This window comes from Choloepus didactylus, chromosome 5 (genome assembly GCF_015220235.1).
Source record: "Choloepus didactylus isolate mChoDid1 chromosome 5, mChoDid1.pri, whole genome shotgun sequence".
In the NCBI taxonomy this organism is placed as follows: Eukaryota; Metazoa; Chordata; class Mammalia; order Pilosa; family Megalonychidae; genus Choloepus; species Choloepus didactylus.
The window spans coordinates 6,746,667-6,769,977 of record NC_051311.1 but is presented as its reverse complement, the minus strand read 5'-3'; the positions used below and the strand labels follow the sequence as shown (position 1 = coordinate 6,769,977).

At 39.9% G+C, this 23,311-nt stretch overlaps 1 protein-coding gene across 6 annotated transcripts in view; it reads right to left on the bottom strand.

Annotated features, from left to right (window-relative positions):
* The window catches only part of ARMC3 (armadillo repeat containing 3), a 118,608-nt gene that overhangs the window by 79,026 nt on the left and 16,271 nt on the right, over nt 1–23,311 (bottom strand). For 5 of the 6 annotated variants that reach the window (XR_005217194.1, XM_037837840.1, XM_037837839.1 and 2 more), the window contains 2 exons: nt 21,355–21,472; nt 3,043–3,168 (listed from right to left, as the gene is read on the bottom strand). Coding sequence is in view for 5 of the 6 variants with exons in the window: in XM_037837840.1 (XP_037693768.1) it covers nt 3,043–3,168; nt 21,355–21,472 (244 nt within the window). In the remaining variant the exon portion in view is untranslated. The remainder of the gene's footprint in view (nt 1–3,042; nt 3,169–21,354; nt 21,473–23,311) is intronic. The other variant, XM_037837842.1, reaches the window with a different exon arrangement.

Genomic DNA, 23,311 nt, shown 5'->3' with positions numbered 1-23,311 from the left:
AAACTTGACCCTGAGTTTTTCTGTTATTTAACCCCAAACTTCTTTCCACTCCTGTTTCCTGTAGCCCACGAGGAAACCACGTGAACATACAAATCTCTGAAGAAACATCAGTTATTTTAAGACTGCCCGAAGATGGCAATTTAGATGTGCAGCTGCAGGAGGTACATTTGCAAATCAGCCTCGAAACATGACTTTTCACTTAGATCAAATGACTAGTTTTCTAAATAATTTTGTTCCTAATTTATTCCAAGTTTTCTCAGGTGTAAAAAAGGTGAAGCAATAGCTGATAACGTGTTGGCCCTATTAAAAAAAAAGAAAAACTTCTACAAGCAGGGAAGGAAGCCCGTTTTCCATCCTGTGTCAACAGATATTTCAAATAGAAAAGCAGTTGATTCCAATCGCAGTTTGATTTTTTCCATCCAAATCATGGAATCAAAACTTCTGAAGCCTATTCATCATTCCTGAGATCCACACGCCCAGTGGAGACCCAGATGGCTGTGAAGCAGGCAGCGTCTCTGCTCCACTGCTCTCCACTTTGCAGCTGCAGACCTGGAGCCTCCTCCCAGCGCTGAGCTCACAGAGGACGGTCTGGTGGGCCTAAGGGGCCCCTGTTTTAACACTTGAATGTCACAGCAATTCTTCATCATTTTCCATCACAGCCTCCCTTAGAAACCTGCTTGGAAAATTATGTAAACAATTTGGAGGGCTGCAGAGGTTATCAACTCCCCAGATATTAGAAGACAGTTGTCTTGGTTTGCCTGAGCAGCTGTGACAAAGTGCCACAAACTTGGGGGCTTAAAGCCACAGAAATTTATCTTCTCACAGCTCTGGAGCCAGAAGCCCCCGTCAAGGTGTCTGCAGGGCCGTGCTCCTCGGAAGTCTGCGGGGAAAACTCTGTCCAGGCTGCTGTGCTGGCTCCTGGCTGGGGCAAGCCACCCGTGGCTTCCTGAGCTGGTGGCCTCCGTCGCCACACGGCCACCTTCTCCCCGTGTCCGCCTGGGCCCCTCCCCTCATCTTGAAAGGACACCAGTCACATTGGGTTTAGGGCCCCCCTTACACCAGTCTGACCTCATTTTTACTTAAATAATCCATCTGCAATGATCGTGTTTCCAAATAAGGTCACATTCTGAGGTACTGGGGATTAGGCGTTCAGCATGTCTGTCTTCTTTGGGGACAATTCAACCCAATACCAAATAAAGTGAATACTAGAAATTAAGAGCAGAAGGAAAGAGGAAAAAAAGTCATGGAGATCTAGACATTAAATTAGAAAAAAATAAGTGCAAATAGGAAATAACTCTCTCCTTTTCAAAGGTGATGCCTCCTGCCCCAGAAACATTTAGGAAGGACTGATTTAGCTTGCACACTAATGGTGAGAACCATCCCTGACTTGGTGAACAGAAAATCTACCAAATCCTGTGAGTCAGAGAGGAACATTTTAATTTTAGCTCTGATTTTAGCTTGTAATCAGTTCTGCTACTAATCACCCCGTGACTTGGGTCACGTAACCTCTCCTTGGAGGGCGGGCCCTTCCTATTTTCAGATTGAAGGCGTTGTACAGAGGCTCATAAAGTACCTTTAGTTCTCTAATCAGAGAATTTAAAAACAGAGGAATTTAAAGTTTCTCCCTTTCTCTGCTACAAATATATCCAATAAGACCCTGAAGCAGGATAGTTAGGCAACTCCCAAGACAGATGAAGGAAGGCCTGGGAACCTAATTGCACCCCTGATATAACTGCCCTGTCACCAGGGGCCTGGGGAAAGGGGGGTCAGAGTTGGTGAGAATTAAATGAATTAATACATTAAGGGCTCTGAGAGCAGCGCCGGGCAGGTCCCAGAGCTCCCGGAGCTGACACAGTCTGCGGAGGTGAGACACATTGGCCCCATGGCCGTCCCCTCCCATCGCCATCTCCACAAGTACCCTGAGTCCCCGCACCACAGCACAGCCGCCGCTGGAGCCCCGTGCACTAAAGACCCCACCTGAGTGCCCCTGCCCCTGGCCTGCAGGTCTGTGTGTGCAGCCCCAGAGATGGGGTTGTCCGGTGGGGGGCCACACAGGGCTCCCCTCCCCTCTGCCCCCTCCCTCCTTCCTCCTTTCCCCCTCTTTTCCCTCTTCACCCCTCCCTATCATCCTTTCCCACTCCTCCCCTCCCCTTCCAAGCCCCCCTGTCACCCCACGGAGTCCATGGAAAGTTGTGGGGGGGGCAACGGGTGGGGACAGGGACAGGGCCGTGCTGGGGTTTTTGCTGACACTGCGTAAAAGGGGAAAGTGCCCCGATGCCAAACACCCGCTCTTCCCACACCTGAGCCCATGCTAGAATTCAGCCTTTCAGACTTGGTGTGAGTTAGAGCCTCCTGGGGACTCACTCAAAAACCACCTCCCCTTCTACCCGAGGAAAACGCATCACCAATGGACAGCGCATCCTGCTCAAAAGTCCCAGCCTGTCTTTACTGGCGCGGTTTGGGTCAATCTGACATTCTCATAGACATAATAACATACTGTAACCAGTGACGTTTTACCACTAGATTAAATGTATCAACATATCCCAGGCAAGTACCAGGTTTGACTTAAGCTGTAAATACATTGAAATTTACTTTGGCAAAATATAGTCTGCAGTTTCCAAAAAAAAAAAAAAAAAAATCAGTTTATGAAAACTTTACCCTGGGCTTCATTCATTATGAAATACACAGGAAGTGTCAATTACATAAATTACATATAGGTAGGCAAATTACATTATATTAACTTTTAAAAAAAAAGGCGTAACAGGTGATGCTTGTTTGCCCAACTTGTAAGACTGGAAGATGCTATTTTACCAACTTGGAGAGGAGTTTCTGCCTGGCTGTATTTGCAAGTATTTTTATATTTTGAAAATACCCCTTACCTATGAAACTGTATGTTTGTTGAGTTAGACTGATTTACCTCTTTTTTCTTAACATTAAAGTCAGTTTAAATAAAAGGAAAACACATCCCTTAAAGTTAAATTTTAAAGAAGGATAATGCACTACAGGAGCGTATTGGCTTGTTTCTAAAAGTGGATAACTTACTATTAGAAGCCAGGATTCCAAATATCATGGTGGCATTTCTTCTTACAATTTTGTCTTCATGGGTGAGAAGTTTAGTCAAAGGTTCCACAGCTCCGAGTTCAAGGAGGGTTGCTTTGTTTTCCTCACCTGACACCACAGGTAAAATAAATTCAGACATGGTTATCATTTATTTCTCAAAACCCTCCTGCATCCCATTTGCCTCTGCAGACCCTCTTTGCTCCCACTCTCTAGAATAAACCTGTCCCTCTCCCCTGCCCGAGGTTTGCGAGTCTGGCTTCACCTGTCGTCTGGCCGGAGGCGTCTGCCTTGCCCACCCCACCACCTCCTCCAAGCCTTTCTTCTCTCCATCCTGCCTGATTGTCTTCAAACCACCTAATGACCTAGTGTCCAGGAGAGTGGACACCCTGTCTGCCTGTCCTCCCTCGGTCACTCAGGGCCGGCCACACTGCTTCTCAGGTAACAGGCACGCAATAAATGGTCATTTGCATAGTTGATTAATTATAAAAGCAATGAACAGTGGGTGGGGGTGGGGGAGCACGCTTGTCACCCAGCGGGGTTACAGCTCCTATATGACATCACGCGAGACACCTGCAGGCACCACGGGGGTGCAGGCACAGGAGGTGGGGACCCTTTAGCTGGGGCCGGAAGCCCTGCAAGTTCAGTCAAGGCCAGAGTCCAGGCTGACATTAGAAGTGGTTTGTCCACAGCCTGATGAACAGGATGTTACTCTGCAAAGCCTGGAACGAGGTCCAGGTCCTGGTTAATTTCAGCTGTTCAACTTCCCTGGGCTAGTAAAATACAGATTTCACTTTCAAAATTACTTTGATAGTGTAGTAAAGTCACTTGCACTCTTTATGCCTCCGTTTTCTTATAAGAAAAACAAACAATTTTGAATTTTAAGTAGTTGGTTCATATTCTGAAGACGGTTTTCAAAACACAGAACTCTATCTTTCTAATAGCCCATAGAGTGCCTTCCACCCAAATGGTCAAATCTGTCACCTGAGAGGAATACAGTTAAACATGCATTGCTGAGTAGTACAAACTTCCTTCTCAAATTTGCCATGAAATCTGTATTACACAGGAGCTCAAAAATATCTTTTACATGAAAATATTTTATCATATGAATTTTAAGATAAATTTTAGCATTCCTATGCTTAAATAAATAAAAATGTTTTACATAAAAAATTATTATAAAAATTAATTTTTTGTCTTCTGAATTTACATTCTGGGACTTTCAGAATATAATTTGAATTACTTCTTCATTAAAAGAAATTTCTCATTATTTTTTAAATGATGGTATATACTCTAATTTGGGAAAAATATTTTAAAAATTAATAACTTGGATATCATCTTTCATATCTATTTATATTGTGCTAAGCAGTTTCGTTGAAGTATACTTGACATGCAATAAGCTGCCCATAGTACATTTTGATGTATTCTGACATATTGGTACATCCATGAAACCATCACTACAATCAAGAACATATGTGACAACCCCCAACATTTGTAGTTCTCCCTCATGTCATTCCCTCCCCACCCACATTCCGTTCCCAGGAAACCGCTAGCCTGCATTTGTCACTATCCATTATTTTGCATCTCCTAGAACTTTATATAGTAGAATCATATGTATTCATTTTTGTCAGTTTTATTCACTAGGCCTAATTAGTTTGAGATTTATACATATATAGATGTGTCAATAGTTCATTTCTCTCTATTGCTGAGCACCATTCCATTGTGTGGATACACTGCGATTTGGTTGGATCACGTGGTCGGCATAGGTTTAACATTTTTTTTAAAACTGTCAAACTGTTTTCCAACGTGATCGTACCATTTTACATTCCCACCAGTGACGTAGGAAGATTCCAGTTTCCTCACATCCTTGCCAATACTTGTTATTGCTCAGTTTTCTGATTATAACAATCCTAGTGGATGTGAAGTGGTATCTCACTGGACTTTTCATTTGCATTTCCCTAATGACTAATGATATTAAATGATTTTTTGGGGCCAGACATATGTCTTTTTTAGTGAAGTGTCTGTTCAAATCTTTTGTGTGTGTATGTATATCTATCTATCTATATATTTTTAATTGGGTTGTTTGTTTTCTTATTGTTGAGTATTTTATATATCTTGGCTATGTCTTTTAGGAGATATAGGATTTCCAAAATTTTTTCCCAGTCTGTGGCTTATCTTTCATTCTCTAAACAGTGTCTTTTGAACACTGAAAGAGAAGTTTTAAATCTTGATGAAGTCCAATTTATCAATGTGTTCTTTTATGGATCATGTATTAATGTCCTATCTAAAAAACCTTCATATAACCAAGGTCACAAAGGATTTCTACTTTTCCTACTTTTATGGTTTTACGTTTTTAAATTAGGTCTATTATCTATTATAAGTAAATTTTTTATATGGTGGAAAGTATGGATTGAAGTGCAGTTTCTTGCAGATGGAGCTCATTGTTCCGGAACCACTCATTAAAAAAGACCATCCTTTCTCCCCTGACCTGCCTTTGCACATTTGTTGAAACTGTTGTTCATATATGTGAGGGACCATTTCTGGACTGTATTCTGTTCCATTGATCTATTTGTCTCTCTTTGCACCAAGACCAGTGTCTTGATTATTGTAGCTTTATAATAATCTTAAAACTGGATAGTGTAGAGAGGCAGGGCAAGATGGCAGACTGGTGAGCTGTATGTTTTAGTTACTCCTCCAGGAAAGTAGGTAGAAAGCCAGGAACTGCGTGGACTGGACACCACAGAGCGATCTGACTTTGGGCATACTTCATACAACACTCATGAAAACGTGGAACTGCTGTGATCAGCAAAATCTGTAAGTTCTTGCGGCCAGGGGACCCGCGCCCCTCCCTGCCAGGCTCAGTCCCGTGGGAGGAGGGGCTGTCAGCTCCGGGAAGGAGAAGGGAGAACTGCAGTGGCAGCCCTTATCGGAAACTCATTCTACTGATCCAAACTCCAACCATAGATAGACTGAGACCAGACACCAGAGAATCTGAGAGCAGCCAGCCCAGCAGAGAGGAGACAGGCATAGAAAAAAAACAACACGAAAAACTCCAAAATAAAAGCGGAGGATTTTTGGAGTTCTGGTGAACATAGAAAGGGAAAGGGCCCTGAGGCGCATATGCAAATCCCGAAGAAAAGCTGATCTCTCTGCCCTGTGGACCTTTCCTTAATGGCCCTGGTTGCTTTGTCTCTTAGCATTTCAATAACCCATTAGATCTCTGAGGAGGGCCCTTTTTTTTTTTTTTTTTTTTAATCCTTTTTTCTTTTTCTAAAACAATTACTCTAAGAAGCCCAAAACAGAAAGCTTCAAAGACTTGCAGTTTGCGCAGGTGAAGTCAAGAGCAGAACTAGGAGAGCTCTGAGACAAAACGCAATAATCCAGTGGCTGAGAAAATTCACTAAACACCACAACTTCCCAAGAAAAGGGGGGTGTCCGCTCACAGCCATCATCCTGGTGGACAGGAAACACTCCTGCCCATCGCCAGCCCCATAGCCCAGAACTGCCCCAGACAACCCAGTGTGACGAAAGTGCTTCAAATAACAGGCACACACCACAAAACTGGGCGTAGACATTAGCCTTCCCAGCAACCTCAGCTGATTGTCCCAGAGTTGGGAAGGTAGAGCAGTGTGAATTAACAAAGCCCCATTCAGCCATCATTTCAGCAGACTGGGAGCCTCCCTACACAGCCCAGCAGCCCAGAACTGCCCTGGGGGGACGGCACTCACCTGTGACATAGCACAGTCATCCCTCAACAGAGGACCCGGGGTGCACGGCCTGGAAGAGGGGCCCACTTGCAAGTCTCAGGAGCCATACGCCAATACCAAGGACTTGTGGGTCAGTGGCAGAGACAAACTGCGGCAGGACTGAACTGAAGGATTAGACTATTGCAGCAGCTTTAAAACTCTAGGATCACCAGGGAGATTTGATTGTTAGAGCCATCCCCCCCTCCCTGACTGCCCAGAAACACGCCCCATATACAGGGCAGGCAACACCAACTACACACGCAAGCTTGGTACACCAATTGGACCCCACAAGACTCACTCCCCCACTCATCAAAAAGGCTAAGCAGGGGAGAACTGGCTTGTGGAGAACAGGTGGCTCGTGGACGCCACCTCCTGGTTAGTTAGAGAAAGTGTACTCCACAAAGCTGTAGATCTGATAAATTAGAGATAAGGACTTCAATTGGTCTACAAATCCTAAAAGAACCCTATCAAGTTCAGCAAATGCCACGAGGCCAAAAACAACAGAAAATTATAAAGCATATGAAAAAACCAGACGATATGGATAACCCAAGCCCAAGCACCCAAATAAAAGACCAGAAGAGACACAGCACCTAGAGCAGCTACTCAAAGAACTAAAGATGAACAATGAGACCATAGTACGGGAGACAAAGGAAATCAAGAAGACCCTAGAAGAGCATAAAGAAGACATTGCAAGACTAAATAAAAAGTGGATGATCTTATGGAAATTAAAGAAACTGTTGACCAAATTAAAAAGATTCTGGACACTCATAGTACAAGACTAGAGGAAGTTGAACAACGAATCAGTGACCTGGAAGATGACAGAATGGAAAATGAAAGCATAAAAGAAAGAATGGGGAATAAAATTGAAAAAATCGAAATGGACCTCAGGGACATGATAGATAATATGAAACGTCCAAATATAAGACTCATTGGTGTCCCAGAAGGGGAAGAAAAGGGTAAAGGTCTAGGAAGAGTATTCAAAGAAATTGTTGGGGAAAACTTCCCAAATCTTCTAAACAACATAAATACACAAATCATAAATGCTCAGCGAACCCCAAATAGAATAAATCCAAATAAACCCACTCCGAGACATATACTGATCACACTGTCAAACACAGAAGAGAAGGAGCAAGTTCTGAAAGCAGCAAGAGAAAAGCAATTCACCACATACAAAGGAAACAGCATAAGACTAAGTAGTGACTACTCAGCAGCCACAATGGAGGCAAGAAGGCAGTGGCATGATATATTTAAAATTCTGAGTGAGAAAAATTTCCAGCCAAGAATACTTTATCCAGCAAAGCTCTCCTTCAAATTTGAGGGAGAGCTTAAATTTTTCACAGACAAACAAATGCTGAGAGAATTTGCTAACAAGAGACCTGCCCTACTGGAGATACTCAAGGGAGCCCTACAGACAGAGAAACAAAGAAAGGACAGAGAGACTTGGAGAAAGGTTCAGTACTAAAGAGATTCGGTATGGGTACAATAAAGGATATTAATAGAGGGGAAAAATATGACAAACATAAACCAAAGGATAAGACGGCTGATTCAAGAAATGCCTTCACGGTTATAACGTTGAATGTAAATGGATTAAACTCCCCAATTAAAAGATATAGATTCGCAGAATGGATCAAAAAAAATGAACCATCAATATGTTGCATACAAGAGACTCATCTTAGACACAGGGACACAAAGAAACTGAAAGTGAAAGGATGGAAAAAAATATTTCATGCAAGCTACAGCCAAAAGAAAGCAGATGTAGCAATATTAATCTCAGATAAAATAGACTTCAAATGCAGGGATGTTTTGAGAGACAAAGAAGGCCACTACGTACTAATAAAAGGGGCAATTCAGCAAAAAGAAACAACAATCGTAAATGTCTATGCACCCAATCAAGGTGCCACAAAATACATGAGAGAAACACTGGCAAAACTAAAGGAAGCAATTGATGTTTCCACAATAATTGTGGGAGACTTCAACACATCACTCTCTCCTATAGATAGATCAACCAGACAGAAGACCAATAAGGAAATTGAAAACCTAAACAATCTGATAAATGAATTAGATTTAACAGACATATACAGGACATTACATCCCAAGTCACCAGGATACACATACTTTTCTAGTGCTCATGGAACTTTCTCCAGAATAGATCATATGCTGGGACATAAAACAAGCCTCAATAAATTTAAAAAGATTGAAATTATTCAAAGCACATTCTCTGACCACAATGGAATACAATTAGAAGTCAATAACCACCAGAGACTTAGAAAATTCACAAATACCTGGAGGTTAAACAACACACTCCTAAACAATCAGTGGGTTAAAGAAGAAATAGCAAGAGAAATTGCTAAATATATAGAGACCAATGAAAATGAGAACACAACATACCAAAACCTATGGGATGCAGCAAAAGCAGTGCTAAGGGGGAAATTTATAGCACTAAACGCATATATTAAAAAGGAAGAAAGAGCCAAAATCAAAGAACTAATGGATCAACTGAAGAAGCTAGAAAATGAACAGCAAACCAATCCTAAACCAAGTACAAGAAAAGAAATAACAGGGATTAAAGCAGAAATAAATGACATAGAGAACAAAAAAACAATAGAGAGGATAAATATCACCAAAAGTTGGTTCTTTGAGAAGATCAACAAGATTGACAAGCCCCTAGCTAGACTGACAAAATCAAAAAGAGAAAAGACCCATATAAACAAAATAATGAATGAAAAAGGTGACATAACTGCAGATCCTGAAGAAATTAAAAAAATTATAAGAGGATACTATGAACAACTGTATGGCAACAAACTGGATAATGTAGAGGAAATGGACAATTTCCTGGAAACATATGAACAACCTAGACTGACCAGAGAAGAAATAGAAGACCTCAACCAACCCATCACAAGCAAAGAGATCCAATCAGTCATCAAAAATCTTCCCACAAATAAATGCCCAGGGCCAGATGGCTTCACAGGGGAATTCTACCAAACTTTCCAGAAAGAACTGACACCAATCTTACTCAAACTCTTTCAAAACATTGAAGAAAATGGAACACTACCTAACTCATTTTATGAAGCTAACATCAATCTAATACCAAAACCAGGCAAAGATGCTACAAAAAAGGAAAACTACCGGCCAATCTCCCTAATGAATATAGATGCAAAAATCCTCAACAAAATACTTGCAAATCGAATCCAAAGACACATTAAAAAAATCATACACCATGACCAAGTGGGGTTCATTCCAGGCATGCAAGGATGGTTCAACATAAGAAAATCAATCAATGTATTACAACACATTAACAAGTCAAAAGGGAAAAATCAATTGATCATCTCAATAGATGCTGAAAAAGCATTTGACAAAATCCAACATCCCTTTCTGATAAAAACACTACAAAAGGTAGGAATTGAAGGAAACTTCCTCAACATGATAAAGAGCATATATGAAAAACCCACAGCCAGCATAGTACTCAATGGTGAGAGACTGAAAGCCTTCCCTCTAAGATCAGGAACAAGACAAGGATGCCCGCTGTCACCACTGTTATTCAACATTGTGCTGGAAGTGCTAGCCAGGGCAATCCAGCAAGACAAAGAAATAAAAGGCATCCAAATTGGAAAAGAAGAAGTAAAACTGTCATTGTTTGCAGATGATATGATCTTATATCTGGAAAACCCTGAGAAATCGACGATACAGCTACTAGAGCTAATAAACAAATTTAGCAAAGTAGCGGGATACAAGGTTAATGCACATAAGTCAGTAATGTTTCTATATGCTAGAAATGAACAAACTGAAGAGACACTCAAGAAAAAGATACCATTTTCAATAGCAACGAAAAAAAATCAAGTACCTAGGAATAAACTTAACCAAAGATGTAAAAGACCTATACAAAGAAAACTACATAACTCTACTAAAAGAAATAGAAGGGGACTTAAAAGATGGAAAAATATTCCATGTTCATGGATAGGAAGACTAAATGTCATTAAGATGTCAATTCTACCCAAACTCATCTACAGATTCAATGCAATCCCAATCAAAATTCCAACAACCTACTTTGCAGACTTGGAAAAGCTAGTTATCAAATTTATTTGGAAAGGGAAGATGCCTCGAATTGCTAAAGACACTCTAAAAAAGAAAAACGAAGTGGGAGGACTTACACTCCCTGACTTTAAAGCTTATTATAAAGCCACAGTTGCCAAAACAGCATGGTACTGGCACAAAGATAGACATATAGATCAATGGAATCGAATTGAGAATTCGGAGATAGACCCTCAGATCTATGGCCGACTGATCTTTGATAAGGCCCCCAAAGTCACCGAACTGAGCCATAATGGTCTTTTCAACAAATGGGGCTGGGAGAGTTGGATATCCATATCCAAAAGAATGAAAGAGGACCCCTACCTCACCCCCTACACAAAAATTAACTCAATATGGACCAAAGATCTCAATATAAAAGAAAGTACCATAAAACTCCTAGAAGATAATGTAGGAAAACATCTTCAAGACCTTGTATTAGGCGGCCACTTCCTAGACTTTACACCCAAAGCACAAGCAACAAAAGAGAAAATAGATAAATGGGAACTCCTCAAGCTTAGAAGTTTCTGCACCTCAAAGGAATTTCTCAAAAAGGTAAAGAGGCAGCCAATTCAATGGGAAAAAAATTTTTGGAAACCATGTATCTGACAAAAGACTGATATCTTGCATATATAAAGAAATCCTACAACTCAATGACAATAGTACAGTCGGCCCAATTATAAAATGGGCCAAAGATATGAAAAGACAGTTCTCTGAAGAGGAAATACAAATGGCCAAGAAACACATGAAAAAATGTTCAGCTTCACTAGCTGTTAGAGAGATGCAAATTAAGACCACAATGAGATACCATCTAACACCGGTTAGAATGGCTGCCATTAAACAAACAGGAAACTACAAATGCTGGAGGGGATGTGGAGAAATTGGAACTCTTATTCACTGTTGGTGGGACTGTATAATGGTTCAGCCACTCTGGAAGTCAGTCTGGCAGTTCCTTAGAAAACTAGATATAGAGTTACCATTCGATCCAGCGATTGCACTTCTCGGTATATACCTGGAAGATCGGAAAGCAGTGACACGAACAGATATCTGCACGTCAATGTTCATAGCAGCATTATTCACAATTGCCAAGAGATGGAAACAACCCAAATGTCCTTCAACAGATGAGTGGATAAATAAAATGTGGTATATACACACGATGGAATACTACGCGGCAGTAAGAAGGAACGATCTCGTGAAACATATGACAACATGGATGAACCTTGAAGACATAATGCTGAGCGAAATAAGCCAGGCACAAAAAGAGAAATATTATATGCTACCACTAATGTGAACTTTGAAAAATGTAAAACAAATGGCTTATAATGTAGAATGTAGGGGAAGTAGCAATAGAGAGCAATTAAGGAAGGGGGAACAATAATCCAAGAAGAACAGATAAGCTATTTAACGTTCTGGGGATGCCCAGGAATGACTATGGTCTGTTAATTTCTGATGGATATAGTAGGAGCAAGTTCACAGAAATGTTGCTATATTAGGTAACTTTCTTGGGGTAAAGTAGGAACATGTTGGAAGTTAAGCAGTTATCTTAGGTTAGTTGTCTTTTTCTTACTCCCTTGTTATGGTCTCTTTGAAATGTTCTTTTATTGTATGTTTGTTTTCTTTTTAACTTTTTTTTCATACAGTTGATTTAAAAAAGAAGGGAAAGTTAAAAAAAAAACAAAAAAAACAAAAACAAGTTAAAAAATAAGATGTAGTGCCCCCTTGAGGAGCCTGTGGAGAATGCAGGGGTATTCGCCTACCCCACCTCCATGGTTGCTAACATGACCACAGACATAGGGGACTGGTGGTTTGATGGGTTGAGCCCTCTACCACAGGTTTTACCCTTGGGAAGACCGTTGCTGCAAAGGAGAGGCTAGGCCTCCCTATGGTTGTGCCTAAGAGCCTCCTCCCGAATGCCTCTTTGTTGCTCAGATGTGGCCCTGTCTCTCTAGCTAAGCCAACTTGAAAGGTGAAATCACTGCCCTCCCCCCTACGTGGGATCAGACACCCAGGGGAGTGAATCTCCCTGGCAACGTGGAATATGACTCCCGGGGAGGAATGTAGACCTGGCATCGTGGGACGGAGAACATCTTCTTGACCAAAAGGGGGATGTGAAAGGAAATGAAATAAGCTTCAGTGGCAGAGAGAATCCAAAAGGAGCAGAGAGGTCACTCTGGTGGGCACTCTTATGCACACTTTAGACAACCCTTTTTAGGTTCTAAAGAATTGGGGTAGCTGGTGGTGGATACCTGAAACTATCAAACTACAACCCAGAACCCATGAATCTCGAAGACAGTTGTATAAAATTGTAGCTTATGAGGGGTGACAATGGGATTGGGAAAGCCATAAGGACCACACTCCACTTTGTCTAGTTTATGGATGGATGAGTAGAAAAATAGGGGAAGGAAACAAACAGACAAAGGTACCCAGTGTTCTTTTTTACTTCAATTGCTCTTTTTCACTCTAATTATTATTCTTGTTATTTTTGTGTGTGTGCTAATGAAGGTGTCAGGGATTGATTTGGGTGATGAATGTACCACTATGTAATGGTACTGTAAACAATCGAAAGTACGATTTGTTTTGTATGACTGCGTGGTATGTGAATATATCTCAATAAAATGAAGATTAAAAAAAAAAAAGAGAGAGAGAGAATGGTAATGACAAAGGTGGCAAAATGTTATAATTGGTGGATCTGGGTATCTGGAAAGGTGGGGGTATGTTGGAGTTCTCTGTATGGTGTTTGTGTTATTTTTGCAACTGTCCTACAAGTTTGAAATTATTTCAAAATAAAAAAAAAATTTAAAAAACACCATAGAACTGTACAGCATAAAGAGTGAGTCCTAATGCAAACTATGGACTTTAGTTAATAATAATATATCAATATTGGTTCATTAATTATAACAAATATGCCACACTAACTCAAGATGTTAATAGGGCAAACTGTGTGACAGACAGGGGAGAATGAGTATATAGGAACTTTGTACTTTCTGCACAATTCTTCTGTAAACCTAAAACTACTCTACAATATAAATCAATGAAATAAAAGTTATACAACAATCAAAAACAAAAAACAAAAAACTGGATAGTGTAAATTCCACAATTTGGTTCTTTTTCCAGGTTGTTTTGACTATACTGCATTCCCTGCATTTCCATATAAACTTTGGAATTAGTTTGTCAATTTCCACAAAGTCCTGCTGAGATTTTGGTAGGCATTGCATTGAATCTATAGATAAATTTGGGGAGAATTGACATCTTAACAAGATTTAGTCTTCCATAGCATATATGTCCATTCATTTAGATCTTCTTTAATTTCTTTCAGCAGTGATTTATTGTTTCCAGTGTTCAGGTATTTCACATCTTTTGTCAGATTCATCCCTAGGTATTTCATATATTTTGACACTATAGCTTTTAATGTCAATTTTTGATTGTTCATTGCTAGTATATGGAAATTCAATTAATGTTTTGTATTTTGATCTTGTATCTTGCAATCTTGCTCATCTATCAGTTCTACTAGTTTTTTTTTGTTTTTGTGTTTGTTTGTTTTTTGTAGATTCAATAGGATTTTCTATATAGATCATGTCATTTTCTATAAATCATATAAAGGCAGTTCTACTTAACCAAACGCTGGATGCCTTTTATTTTCTTTCTTCCTTTTTTTTTCTTGATTGCACTGGCTAGAGCCTCCCAGTCAATGTCAAATAGAAGTGAGAGGGGACATTCTTCCTGATCTTAGGGAAAAATATTCAGTCTTCCACCATTAAGTAGGATGTTAGCTATGGTTTTTTCATAGGTGCCCTTTATTGCACGAAGGAAGTCTGTATCTAGTCCTACTTTGCTGAGAAATTATACCAGGACATGATGTTGGATTTTCTCAACCATTTTTTCTGCATCTAATAAGTTGATCATATGTTTTTTTTCTTTTTTAGTTTCTTTAATATGGTGTATTACAAATTTATTTTCTTACAGTTCTGGGGGTCACAAGTCCAAAATAGGTCTTGATGGGCTAAAATCAAGGTGTTGACAGGGCTGCATTGCTTCTGGAACCTCTAGGGGAGAATCCACTTCCTCGTCTTTGTCAGCAAGTATTTTTTGGCTCATGGACCCCTGCACCCTTCCTCCTTCAAAGCCAGCAATTGTATCACTCTCACCTCTGCTTCTGTCTCCACACCTCCTTCCTTGGCTCTGACTCTTCTGCCTCCCTCCTTCACTTATAAGGATGCTCATGATTACATCGAGGCCACCCAGTTAATCCAGCATAAGCTCCACCTCTCAAAGTCAGCTGATCAGCAACCTTAATTCCACCTGCCATGTAACATAGCATGTTCCAGGCTCTGGGGATTGGGGGAAAGAAATCTTTGGGGGCCATTATTCTGCCTACCTTGATTGGTTTTCAAATACCTTGATTGGTTTTCAAATGTTAGAACAACTTTGCAATTCAGGGATAAATTTAACTTACTCATCATGTAATTATAATCTTTTATATATTGTTAAATTCAGTTTGCTTATGTTATACTTAGAATGTTTACACCCATGCTCATGAGGCATGTTGGCCTGTAGACTTCTTCTCTTGTAATGTCTTTGTCTGTTTCAGGTTCCAGGGTAATGATGTTTTCATAAAATGAATTGGGAAGCATTCCATCCTTTTCATTTTCTGCAAGAGTTTGTGTAGAACTGGTATTATTTCTTCCTTAAATGTTTGGTGGTATTTGCCAGTGAAGCCATCTGGACCCGGAGCTTTCTTGGTGAGAAAGTTTTAACTACAAATTTCAACTTCTGTAATAAATATAGATGACTATTCAAGCTATCTATTTCTTATTGAGTGAAATTTGGGAGCTCAAGAGTTGGTGTCTTGCCATGAATTTCTCCATTTCATCTAAGTGATGAGTTTATCGGCATTTAAATTGCTCACAGTGTCCTTTAATGACTGTAGGATCTGTAGTGACTCTTCTCTTAATTTCTCAGATGCTTTATCAAATATCACACAATGGGTAGGCTTGACAATGAGAATTTATTGTCACGTGATTTTGGAGGCTGAAAGGCTTGCTGCTTCCTTGGGTCAGCAGTGTTGCGGCTGGCTGCCAATCGTTGGCTTTCCCATCAGATAGTGATGTCCTCTCCTTTCACTTCCAGAACCCAACTGACTTCCAGCTTTTGATTCCTCCCCACAGCTTTCTATCCATAAGGACTCCAGTAATGGGATTAAGACTCACCCTCATTCAGTTGGCCACACCTTAACTAAAAATAACATCTCCAAAAGGGCCCGTTTACAATGGGTCAAACCCATGGGAATGGGGTTAAGAATAAGTATGTGTTTTTATCAGGGGTATACAATTCAATCTACTGCATAGCCCCGTTCTCATTCTTGATATTGATAATTTGTTTCCTCTCTCTCTAATTCATCTGACTAAACGTTTATTGGTCATATTGAGCTTTTTAGAGAATGAGCTTTTAGTTTCACTGCTTTGTCTAATGTTTTTCTGTTTTATATTTCATTGATTTCTGCTTGGATATCTATTAAATCCTTATTAATATTGACTTTGTGTATAATTTGCTCTTCCTTTTCTAGTCTCTTAATGTGGAAGCTGAGATCATTGATTTGAGAACTTTCGTCTTTTCTAATGCAGGCATTTAATGCAATAAATCTCTCCATAAGTACTCTTTTAGTAGTATCCTAAACATTTTTATAGGCTGTGTTTTCATTTTCATTTAGTTCAAAACACTTTCTAATTTTCCTTTTGATTTCTTCTTTGGCTCATGGGTTATTTATAAGCATGTTTTTTACTTTCTATTTGGTGATTGTCCAAGTTGTGTTATTGATTTCTAATTTAATTCCTTTGTGGTATGGGAACATATTTTATATCAGTTGAATCCTTTTACATTAATTGAAGCTGGTTTTATGACCCAGAATGTGATCCATTTTGCTTAATGTTCCATATGCACTTGAAAAGAATGTGTGCTCTGCTGCTGTTGGAGTGTTCTATAAATATCAGTTAGGGTAAATTCATTGATGATGCTGTTCAAATCTTTTATATCCTTGTAGAATTCCTGTTTCCTTGCTTTTTCAGTTATTGAGAGAGCTGTATTGAAATCTCCAACCATAATTGTGGATGTCTATTTCTCCTTGCATTTCTAGCTTCATATATTTTGAAACTCTATGATTAGGTACATAAATGGTTAGGATTTTCATAGCCTTCAGATTAATTGTCCCTTGATCATTACAAAATTACCTTTTTTCATCTCTGACACTACTCTTTTCTCTGTTTACTTTATCTGAGATTAATATAGCCACTGCAGCTTTCTTTTACCATCCTTTTACTTTCAGGTGCCTTTATATTTGAAGTGCATTTATTGAAGGCAGAATATAGTTGGGTCTTGCATATTATCCAATATAACAATCTCTCCTTGTTAACTGAAGTTCTTAGACCATTTGCATTTAACTTGATTATTGATACAGTCAGGTTTCAATCTACCATCCTCTTGTTTTTTATATGTCCCATCTACTCTTTGTTCTCTTTTTCTGCCTGTTTTGTATAAACTAAATTTTATATGATTCCATTTTATTGTCTTTGTTGGCTTATTAGATATTACTCTTTGGCTTGTTATTTTGATGGTTGCATTAGGGTTATAGTATATATTCTTAACTTATCACAGTCTACTTTCAAGTGGTATCTCACCACTTCACATACGGTACAACAGTGTATGTCCATTTACCCCTTGCCACCTTGGTGCTGCTGCTGACATATGTGTTACTTATGCATATGTTACAATCTTCAATACAGGATTATTTTTATCTAAATAACCAATTCTCTTTTAAAGTGATTTCGATAACAAGAAAAATACCCAGTGTTAAAGTTACCATTTCTGAAGTTCTGCCTTTATTCCCATCTGATGTCATTTTTCTGCTGCCTAAGGTCTTCCTTTACCATTTTTAGTAGCTCAGGTCTGCTGGTAATGAACTCTTGCAGCTTTCATGTGCCTGAAAAATCTTTATTTGACCTTCATTTTGACAGATGCTTTTGCACAGTGTATGTCAGACTGGCAGCACCCTGCTTGCCATGCCAAACTCGCATTCGGGAAGTGTCACCTGCTACCACCTCCAGGAAAGGAGTCTCACCGCAAGGTGGGTAGCAAGAGCACAATGCAAACAGCAGTCCTGGAGTCCCCACCCACTCCGAGGTTTGCAGGTGTCACTCTGGGAATGTTTGCATGTGCTCAGTGCAAAAGGGGAAGGAATGCATGAGCAGACCCCTGCTGAGATGCCCCAGGAAGGGGGTCAGCCCCACTGATCGTCCCACCCCACGGGCCCAGTGGACACAGCTGGTCCTGAGCACAGGGTTTATTTGTGGGTCCCAGAGGAAGGCAGCGGGCTGCATCCATTTTCCACAGTATAGAATTCTAGGTTGACAACTTTTTTCCTCTGTAACTTTAAAGATGTTCCTTCACTAACTTTTTGTTTATGTCATTTCTGACCATAAATCTTTCATCCTTTGCTTTGTTCCCCTGAATGTAGCAAGTCTTTTTTTCCCTATGGCTATGTTTAAGATTTTAAGCAATTTGATTATGACACACCTTGGTGAAGTTTTCATGTTTCTTGTGCATGGGTTTCACTGAGGTTCTTGGATCTGTGGGCTTATATTTTTCATTAAATTTGTACAATTTTTGGCTATTATTTCTTCAAGTATTTTTTCCGTCCCTCTGACATTTTTCAGGGACTCCCATTTTACATATATTGGGCTACTTGAACTTGTCCCATAGCTCACTGAAACTCTGTCCATCTTTTTAAATCCCTTCTCTCATTATACTTCGCTTTGGATATCTTCCATTAATGTAAATTCATGTAGTTTCATCACAGATGGAATTTTCACATCTAGAAATCTTATCTGGATCTTTTTTATAGCTTCCATATCTTTACTTCTTTCTGCCAACATATGGAATACAGCTTAATAACTGTTTTAATGTCTTCGTCTGCTAACACTAATATCTATGTCAGTTCTGGGTCAGTTTTGATTTACACATTGATCGATCTCCTCATTGTGGTTTGAATTTTCCTGCTTATTTTCATGCTGAGTAATTTTTGATTGGGTGCCTGACATCTAAGATCTACCTAGTTGGGCACTGGATAGTTCTGATTCTTGAAAATTGTTCTGGGATACATTTCAGCTGCTGGGAAACAGTTTAATCATTTCAGGTCTTGCTTTCAAGATTTTTTAGGTGGATACCAGAACAGTGCTAGAACTAGGGCTAATTATTATTCGTACTCCTGGCCCTGTGTGAGCTCCAGGAATTGTTACCTCCAATCCTTTTGGGTGGGTCTTTGCCTGACCTTGAGTGGTTCCTTCACATGTATATGCCAATCAGAACTCAGCTGAATATTTGAGTAGGATCCTCTACAGATCCCCTGAGTTCTCTCTGTGTGCAACTCTCTTTTGTCTGTTACTCTGCCCTGCAAATGCTAGCCGCCATTGGTATCCTGGACTCAACTTGGGGAGTCCAGCAGGCTCTGCCCAGGCATCCCCTTCCTGTGCTGTGTCTTGGAAGCCCCCTCACGCCAACCAGCTGGGGCACTCAGAGGGCTGACTGCCTGTGTTTCCTGCCTCTCGGTGGTCATCGTCCTTCACTGCCTGAAGGCCGGTGTCTTGCCAACTGTTAGTTCATGGATTTTGTCCGTTTTGTTGTTGTTATTGTTGTTTCAGGCAGGAGGGTAAATCTGGTCCCTTACTTCATCTTGGCAAGATGGCAAAGTTCCATCATTAATCTTTTAAAAAATTTTTAAAAATTCTACCAGTATAAAGCACCAGACTTACAGTAATTTCTGTATTGATTTCACATGAAATACATGCCAATCTCTTTATCTCATGTCATATAAAGAGAGATGATGTATAACTAGGTGCATATGACAGCCAGATGATGTGAGAAGGCTGAACCTACAAAGCTGAAAGGGACTCATGCATAATAGATGCACAGTGCAGTCTGCCTGGAATTTGACCCAGGGATCCACACAAGCTCCTCCTGAACCTTCCAGAACCACCTTGATATTTTATCTGACTTGCCAATGATGACCTGAATAACATAGCAAGTTGAGTATTTTACCATATGCTAACTGAATGATGTACTGATCTCTCATCCAAGTCCCCAAACAATGTTTAAAGTATCATTTCTAAACATTCAAATTGCTCCCACCTTAAAGTATTTTGTTAAAAATATCAAGTTTCCCTAAACATATAAATAATCTCCTAAAACATTCTTAATTAAGATGTTACATAGTATAAAAGTCTAATTTTATCCCAATTTGGAATGATACAATATGAAAATATTTTGTTTGTAACTCTTTTAGGAAGACACTTTCCAGTAGAATATGATTTGTGCCATTTACAATTTTTAATAAACTATTTTTACAACAGTTTCAATTCTACAGAAAAATTGTGACGATAGTATAGAAAGTTCCCATATACACTGCACCCAGTTCCCTCCACTGTTAACATCATACATTAGTATGGTATATTTGTTACAATTAATGAACCAATATTGATACCTCGTTATTAACTAAAGTCCATACTTTACTCAGATTGGATTTCCTTAGTTTTAACTTAATGTCCTTTTTATGTTCCTGGATTCCATCCAGGGTATCACATCACATTCAGTCATCTTGTCTCTTTAGACTCTTCTCGGCAGTAAGTTTCTCAGACTTTCCTTGTTTTTGATGCCTGACAGTTTTGAGGAGGACTGGTCATGTATTTTATAGAATGTTCCTCACCTGGGATTTGTCTGACTTTTTTAGAAGTCATGATTAGATTGAGGTTATGAGTTTTGGGGAAGATACGCAGAGGTAAAGTGGCATTGTCCTCGCACACTATCCACCTGACTGTAGCTGGTGCTGACCCGGATCACCTGGCTGAGGTCATGTGTCAGGTGTTGCCACCACAAAGTTCCTCTTCCTTCCCCATGTCCACATCGCACTCTTTGGGAAGAAGTCGCTATGCACAGGTCACAAAGAGTGGGGAGTTACATTCCACTCCTTGAGGGTGGAGTAGCTACATAAATTATTGGAAATTCTCCCACATGGGAGATTGGTGTTTTCTCTTCCATTTTTAAAATTTTTTAGTCATTTATTTATCATTTATTTCAGCATGGACTCATGGATATTTATTTTCTACTTTGAGTATAATCCAATACTATGCTATTTATTTTGTTGCTCAAATTGTTCCAGCTTTGACCATGGGGAGCTCTTTCAGTTGGCTTTTATGACATTTACAATTTTTCAAACTACAATAAAACCTTCAGAATGACTATTCTACTCAGTAGCTAGATTACTCCTTAAAATTAAGTTAGACACTCAGGGAGTTGCCTGATTCCCAGGTGATGCATTAAGCGGCGTTCAGCGGTCTGAAAGAATTCATCAGACAGGAAGTAAGGGCTGGGGGAAAAGTGCCCATTATGTAGTAAATATTTTAAGAAACTAATGAAATAGAAAGATAGAGTGAAAAATCCAAACCTTTTAAAGCAAACCTATAAATGGCCTCGCACGCTTTAGCCAAAATTTCTTCTTCTGGAGAATTAAGCATTAACACCACGGTGGCTGCTTTTTTGCTTTCAATTGTTAATGGATCAAACTGAAATGCAAAGAGGAAAACATCAGGTTTACATAAAAAATGAATGGCGTCTTAGAGAGAACCTCATCTTACAAAAAATGATGTGGTCACTGCCTTGCAAGTACATTGTAAAGTTTTTATTCTAAAAGAGCAAAACACAAAAAGTCACTGAGAGAGAGTCAGTGGGCAGCACTGGGGGTCTGGCAATTCCACATAGAATCCAACAAGTCACTTAAGCTCCTAGAATTTGAGTCTCTTTATCCATATAGTGGGGATAGTAATATTGATCTCAAAGTACTGAGGAGAGGATTAGAGATCATATATGGAAGGCATTTAGCACATTGTCTGGCACATAATAGATGCTCATTAAACAACATAATATTATAATCCTTAAGAATCCTTGAGTACCTGTACATACCAAAAGCCCTGACAGTTTTGATCGCCAATAGCTATCTTCCAGTCACCAGACTCTTTCTGGGAAGGCAGGAATTGCATATGTGAAACAATTAAAAAGCAACACAAAACAGCCCATAAAACATGCAAAATTGGATAAAATCTGGAACAGGGGAAGTGGTAATATGGTATAAAGAAAAAAGTACAGAACTCTAAGATAAAAGCATTGGTTCCTGCTGTGAGGCCTTGAGAATTCGTGAGTAGCTGAAATGAAAAATAACAAAGGTCATGACCCCTAGGGTCTTTTTGTGGTCAAGGAGGAAACAGATTATTACACTATTTTTCTTCCATTTCCGGAGACTGGCGCAGGAAGAAGCCTAGGTTAAGGGAGGGAAAAAAATCTATAATTTCAAAGTTTCAAATGGTTCTTTGTGCTCACCCTTCTTATATGAAGAACATCTTATTATGTTTGGGGATTTAAAAAAAAAAAAAAGCTTTGAAGTTTAGTTTTAGGTAGAGCATGGAGATAGAGTTTGCTTCACAAAAATATGAGAATTTTGTGCGTTCATAAGAGTGAAGAAGACAGAGAAGGTGGTAGCAGCGATGGCCTGGAATGACGCAGCCAGGATAACATTTCCCCTTGGGGGAGAAACGACTGTTGGCTTTCAGGAGAGCCCTGTCTAGCATCCAAGCTAGAGCTGTTGGCCTACATCTAACTCCATGCTAGAAGCTCCAGGGTTACAAAACTCATGCTGCTTTTTCTCAAGCCTCTTGGACTCTTTTGGGGAAGACAAAGCTTCAGGAAATGGCCATGCGCAGCAGCCGTGGTGCCTGTGGGTGCACATGACTCAAACCGGATAGCAAGGTGGCCTCTGCCAGGGCCGAGCGGAGAGCACAGGGCCCCGGGCATCCACCATAACCTGAGGGAGGGCCTCCCCAAGCACTCGGGGCTGGGGCTTGAGAGCCACCTTGCTCAGGTATCGAAGGGGGACCTGGGATCCTCGGGCAGCAAATGGGGCTCAGGATTATATGACACACGCGTTTGCTTCCAGATAGAAAATTCTATGTACTTCTAAGTGCAAAACCATATGGCAGAGACAATAAATATTACGGTAAGGAGGGGAAATTAATTTGAACCAGAGGTAAGGGAGAAAGCTTCATGGAGATGGTCGAATTTCAGATATGATTTGAAGAATGGATAACATGGGGTAGGTAGAGAGAAGGAAGAAGGATATTAAAATGGATAAAATAAAGTGAGGAACATTTGAAATGTGACTGTTGAATTTATGGTGGATTAAAAAGGGAGAGGCTCGACTACAGAAAACGTACAATAGGAATTAGAAATATTTTTGAGTAATTAGGAAAGATGAATAATCAGGAAAGCAAATGGCCTAGGCCGTTTGCGCTAAGCAATAAAGTTCAGAGAGAAAGGACTCTAGCTCTAGACATTTGTAGGTGGCTAAGTTA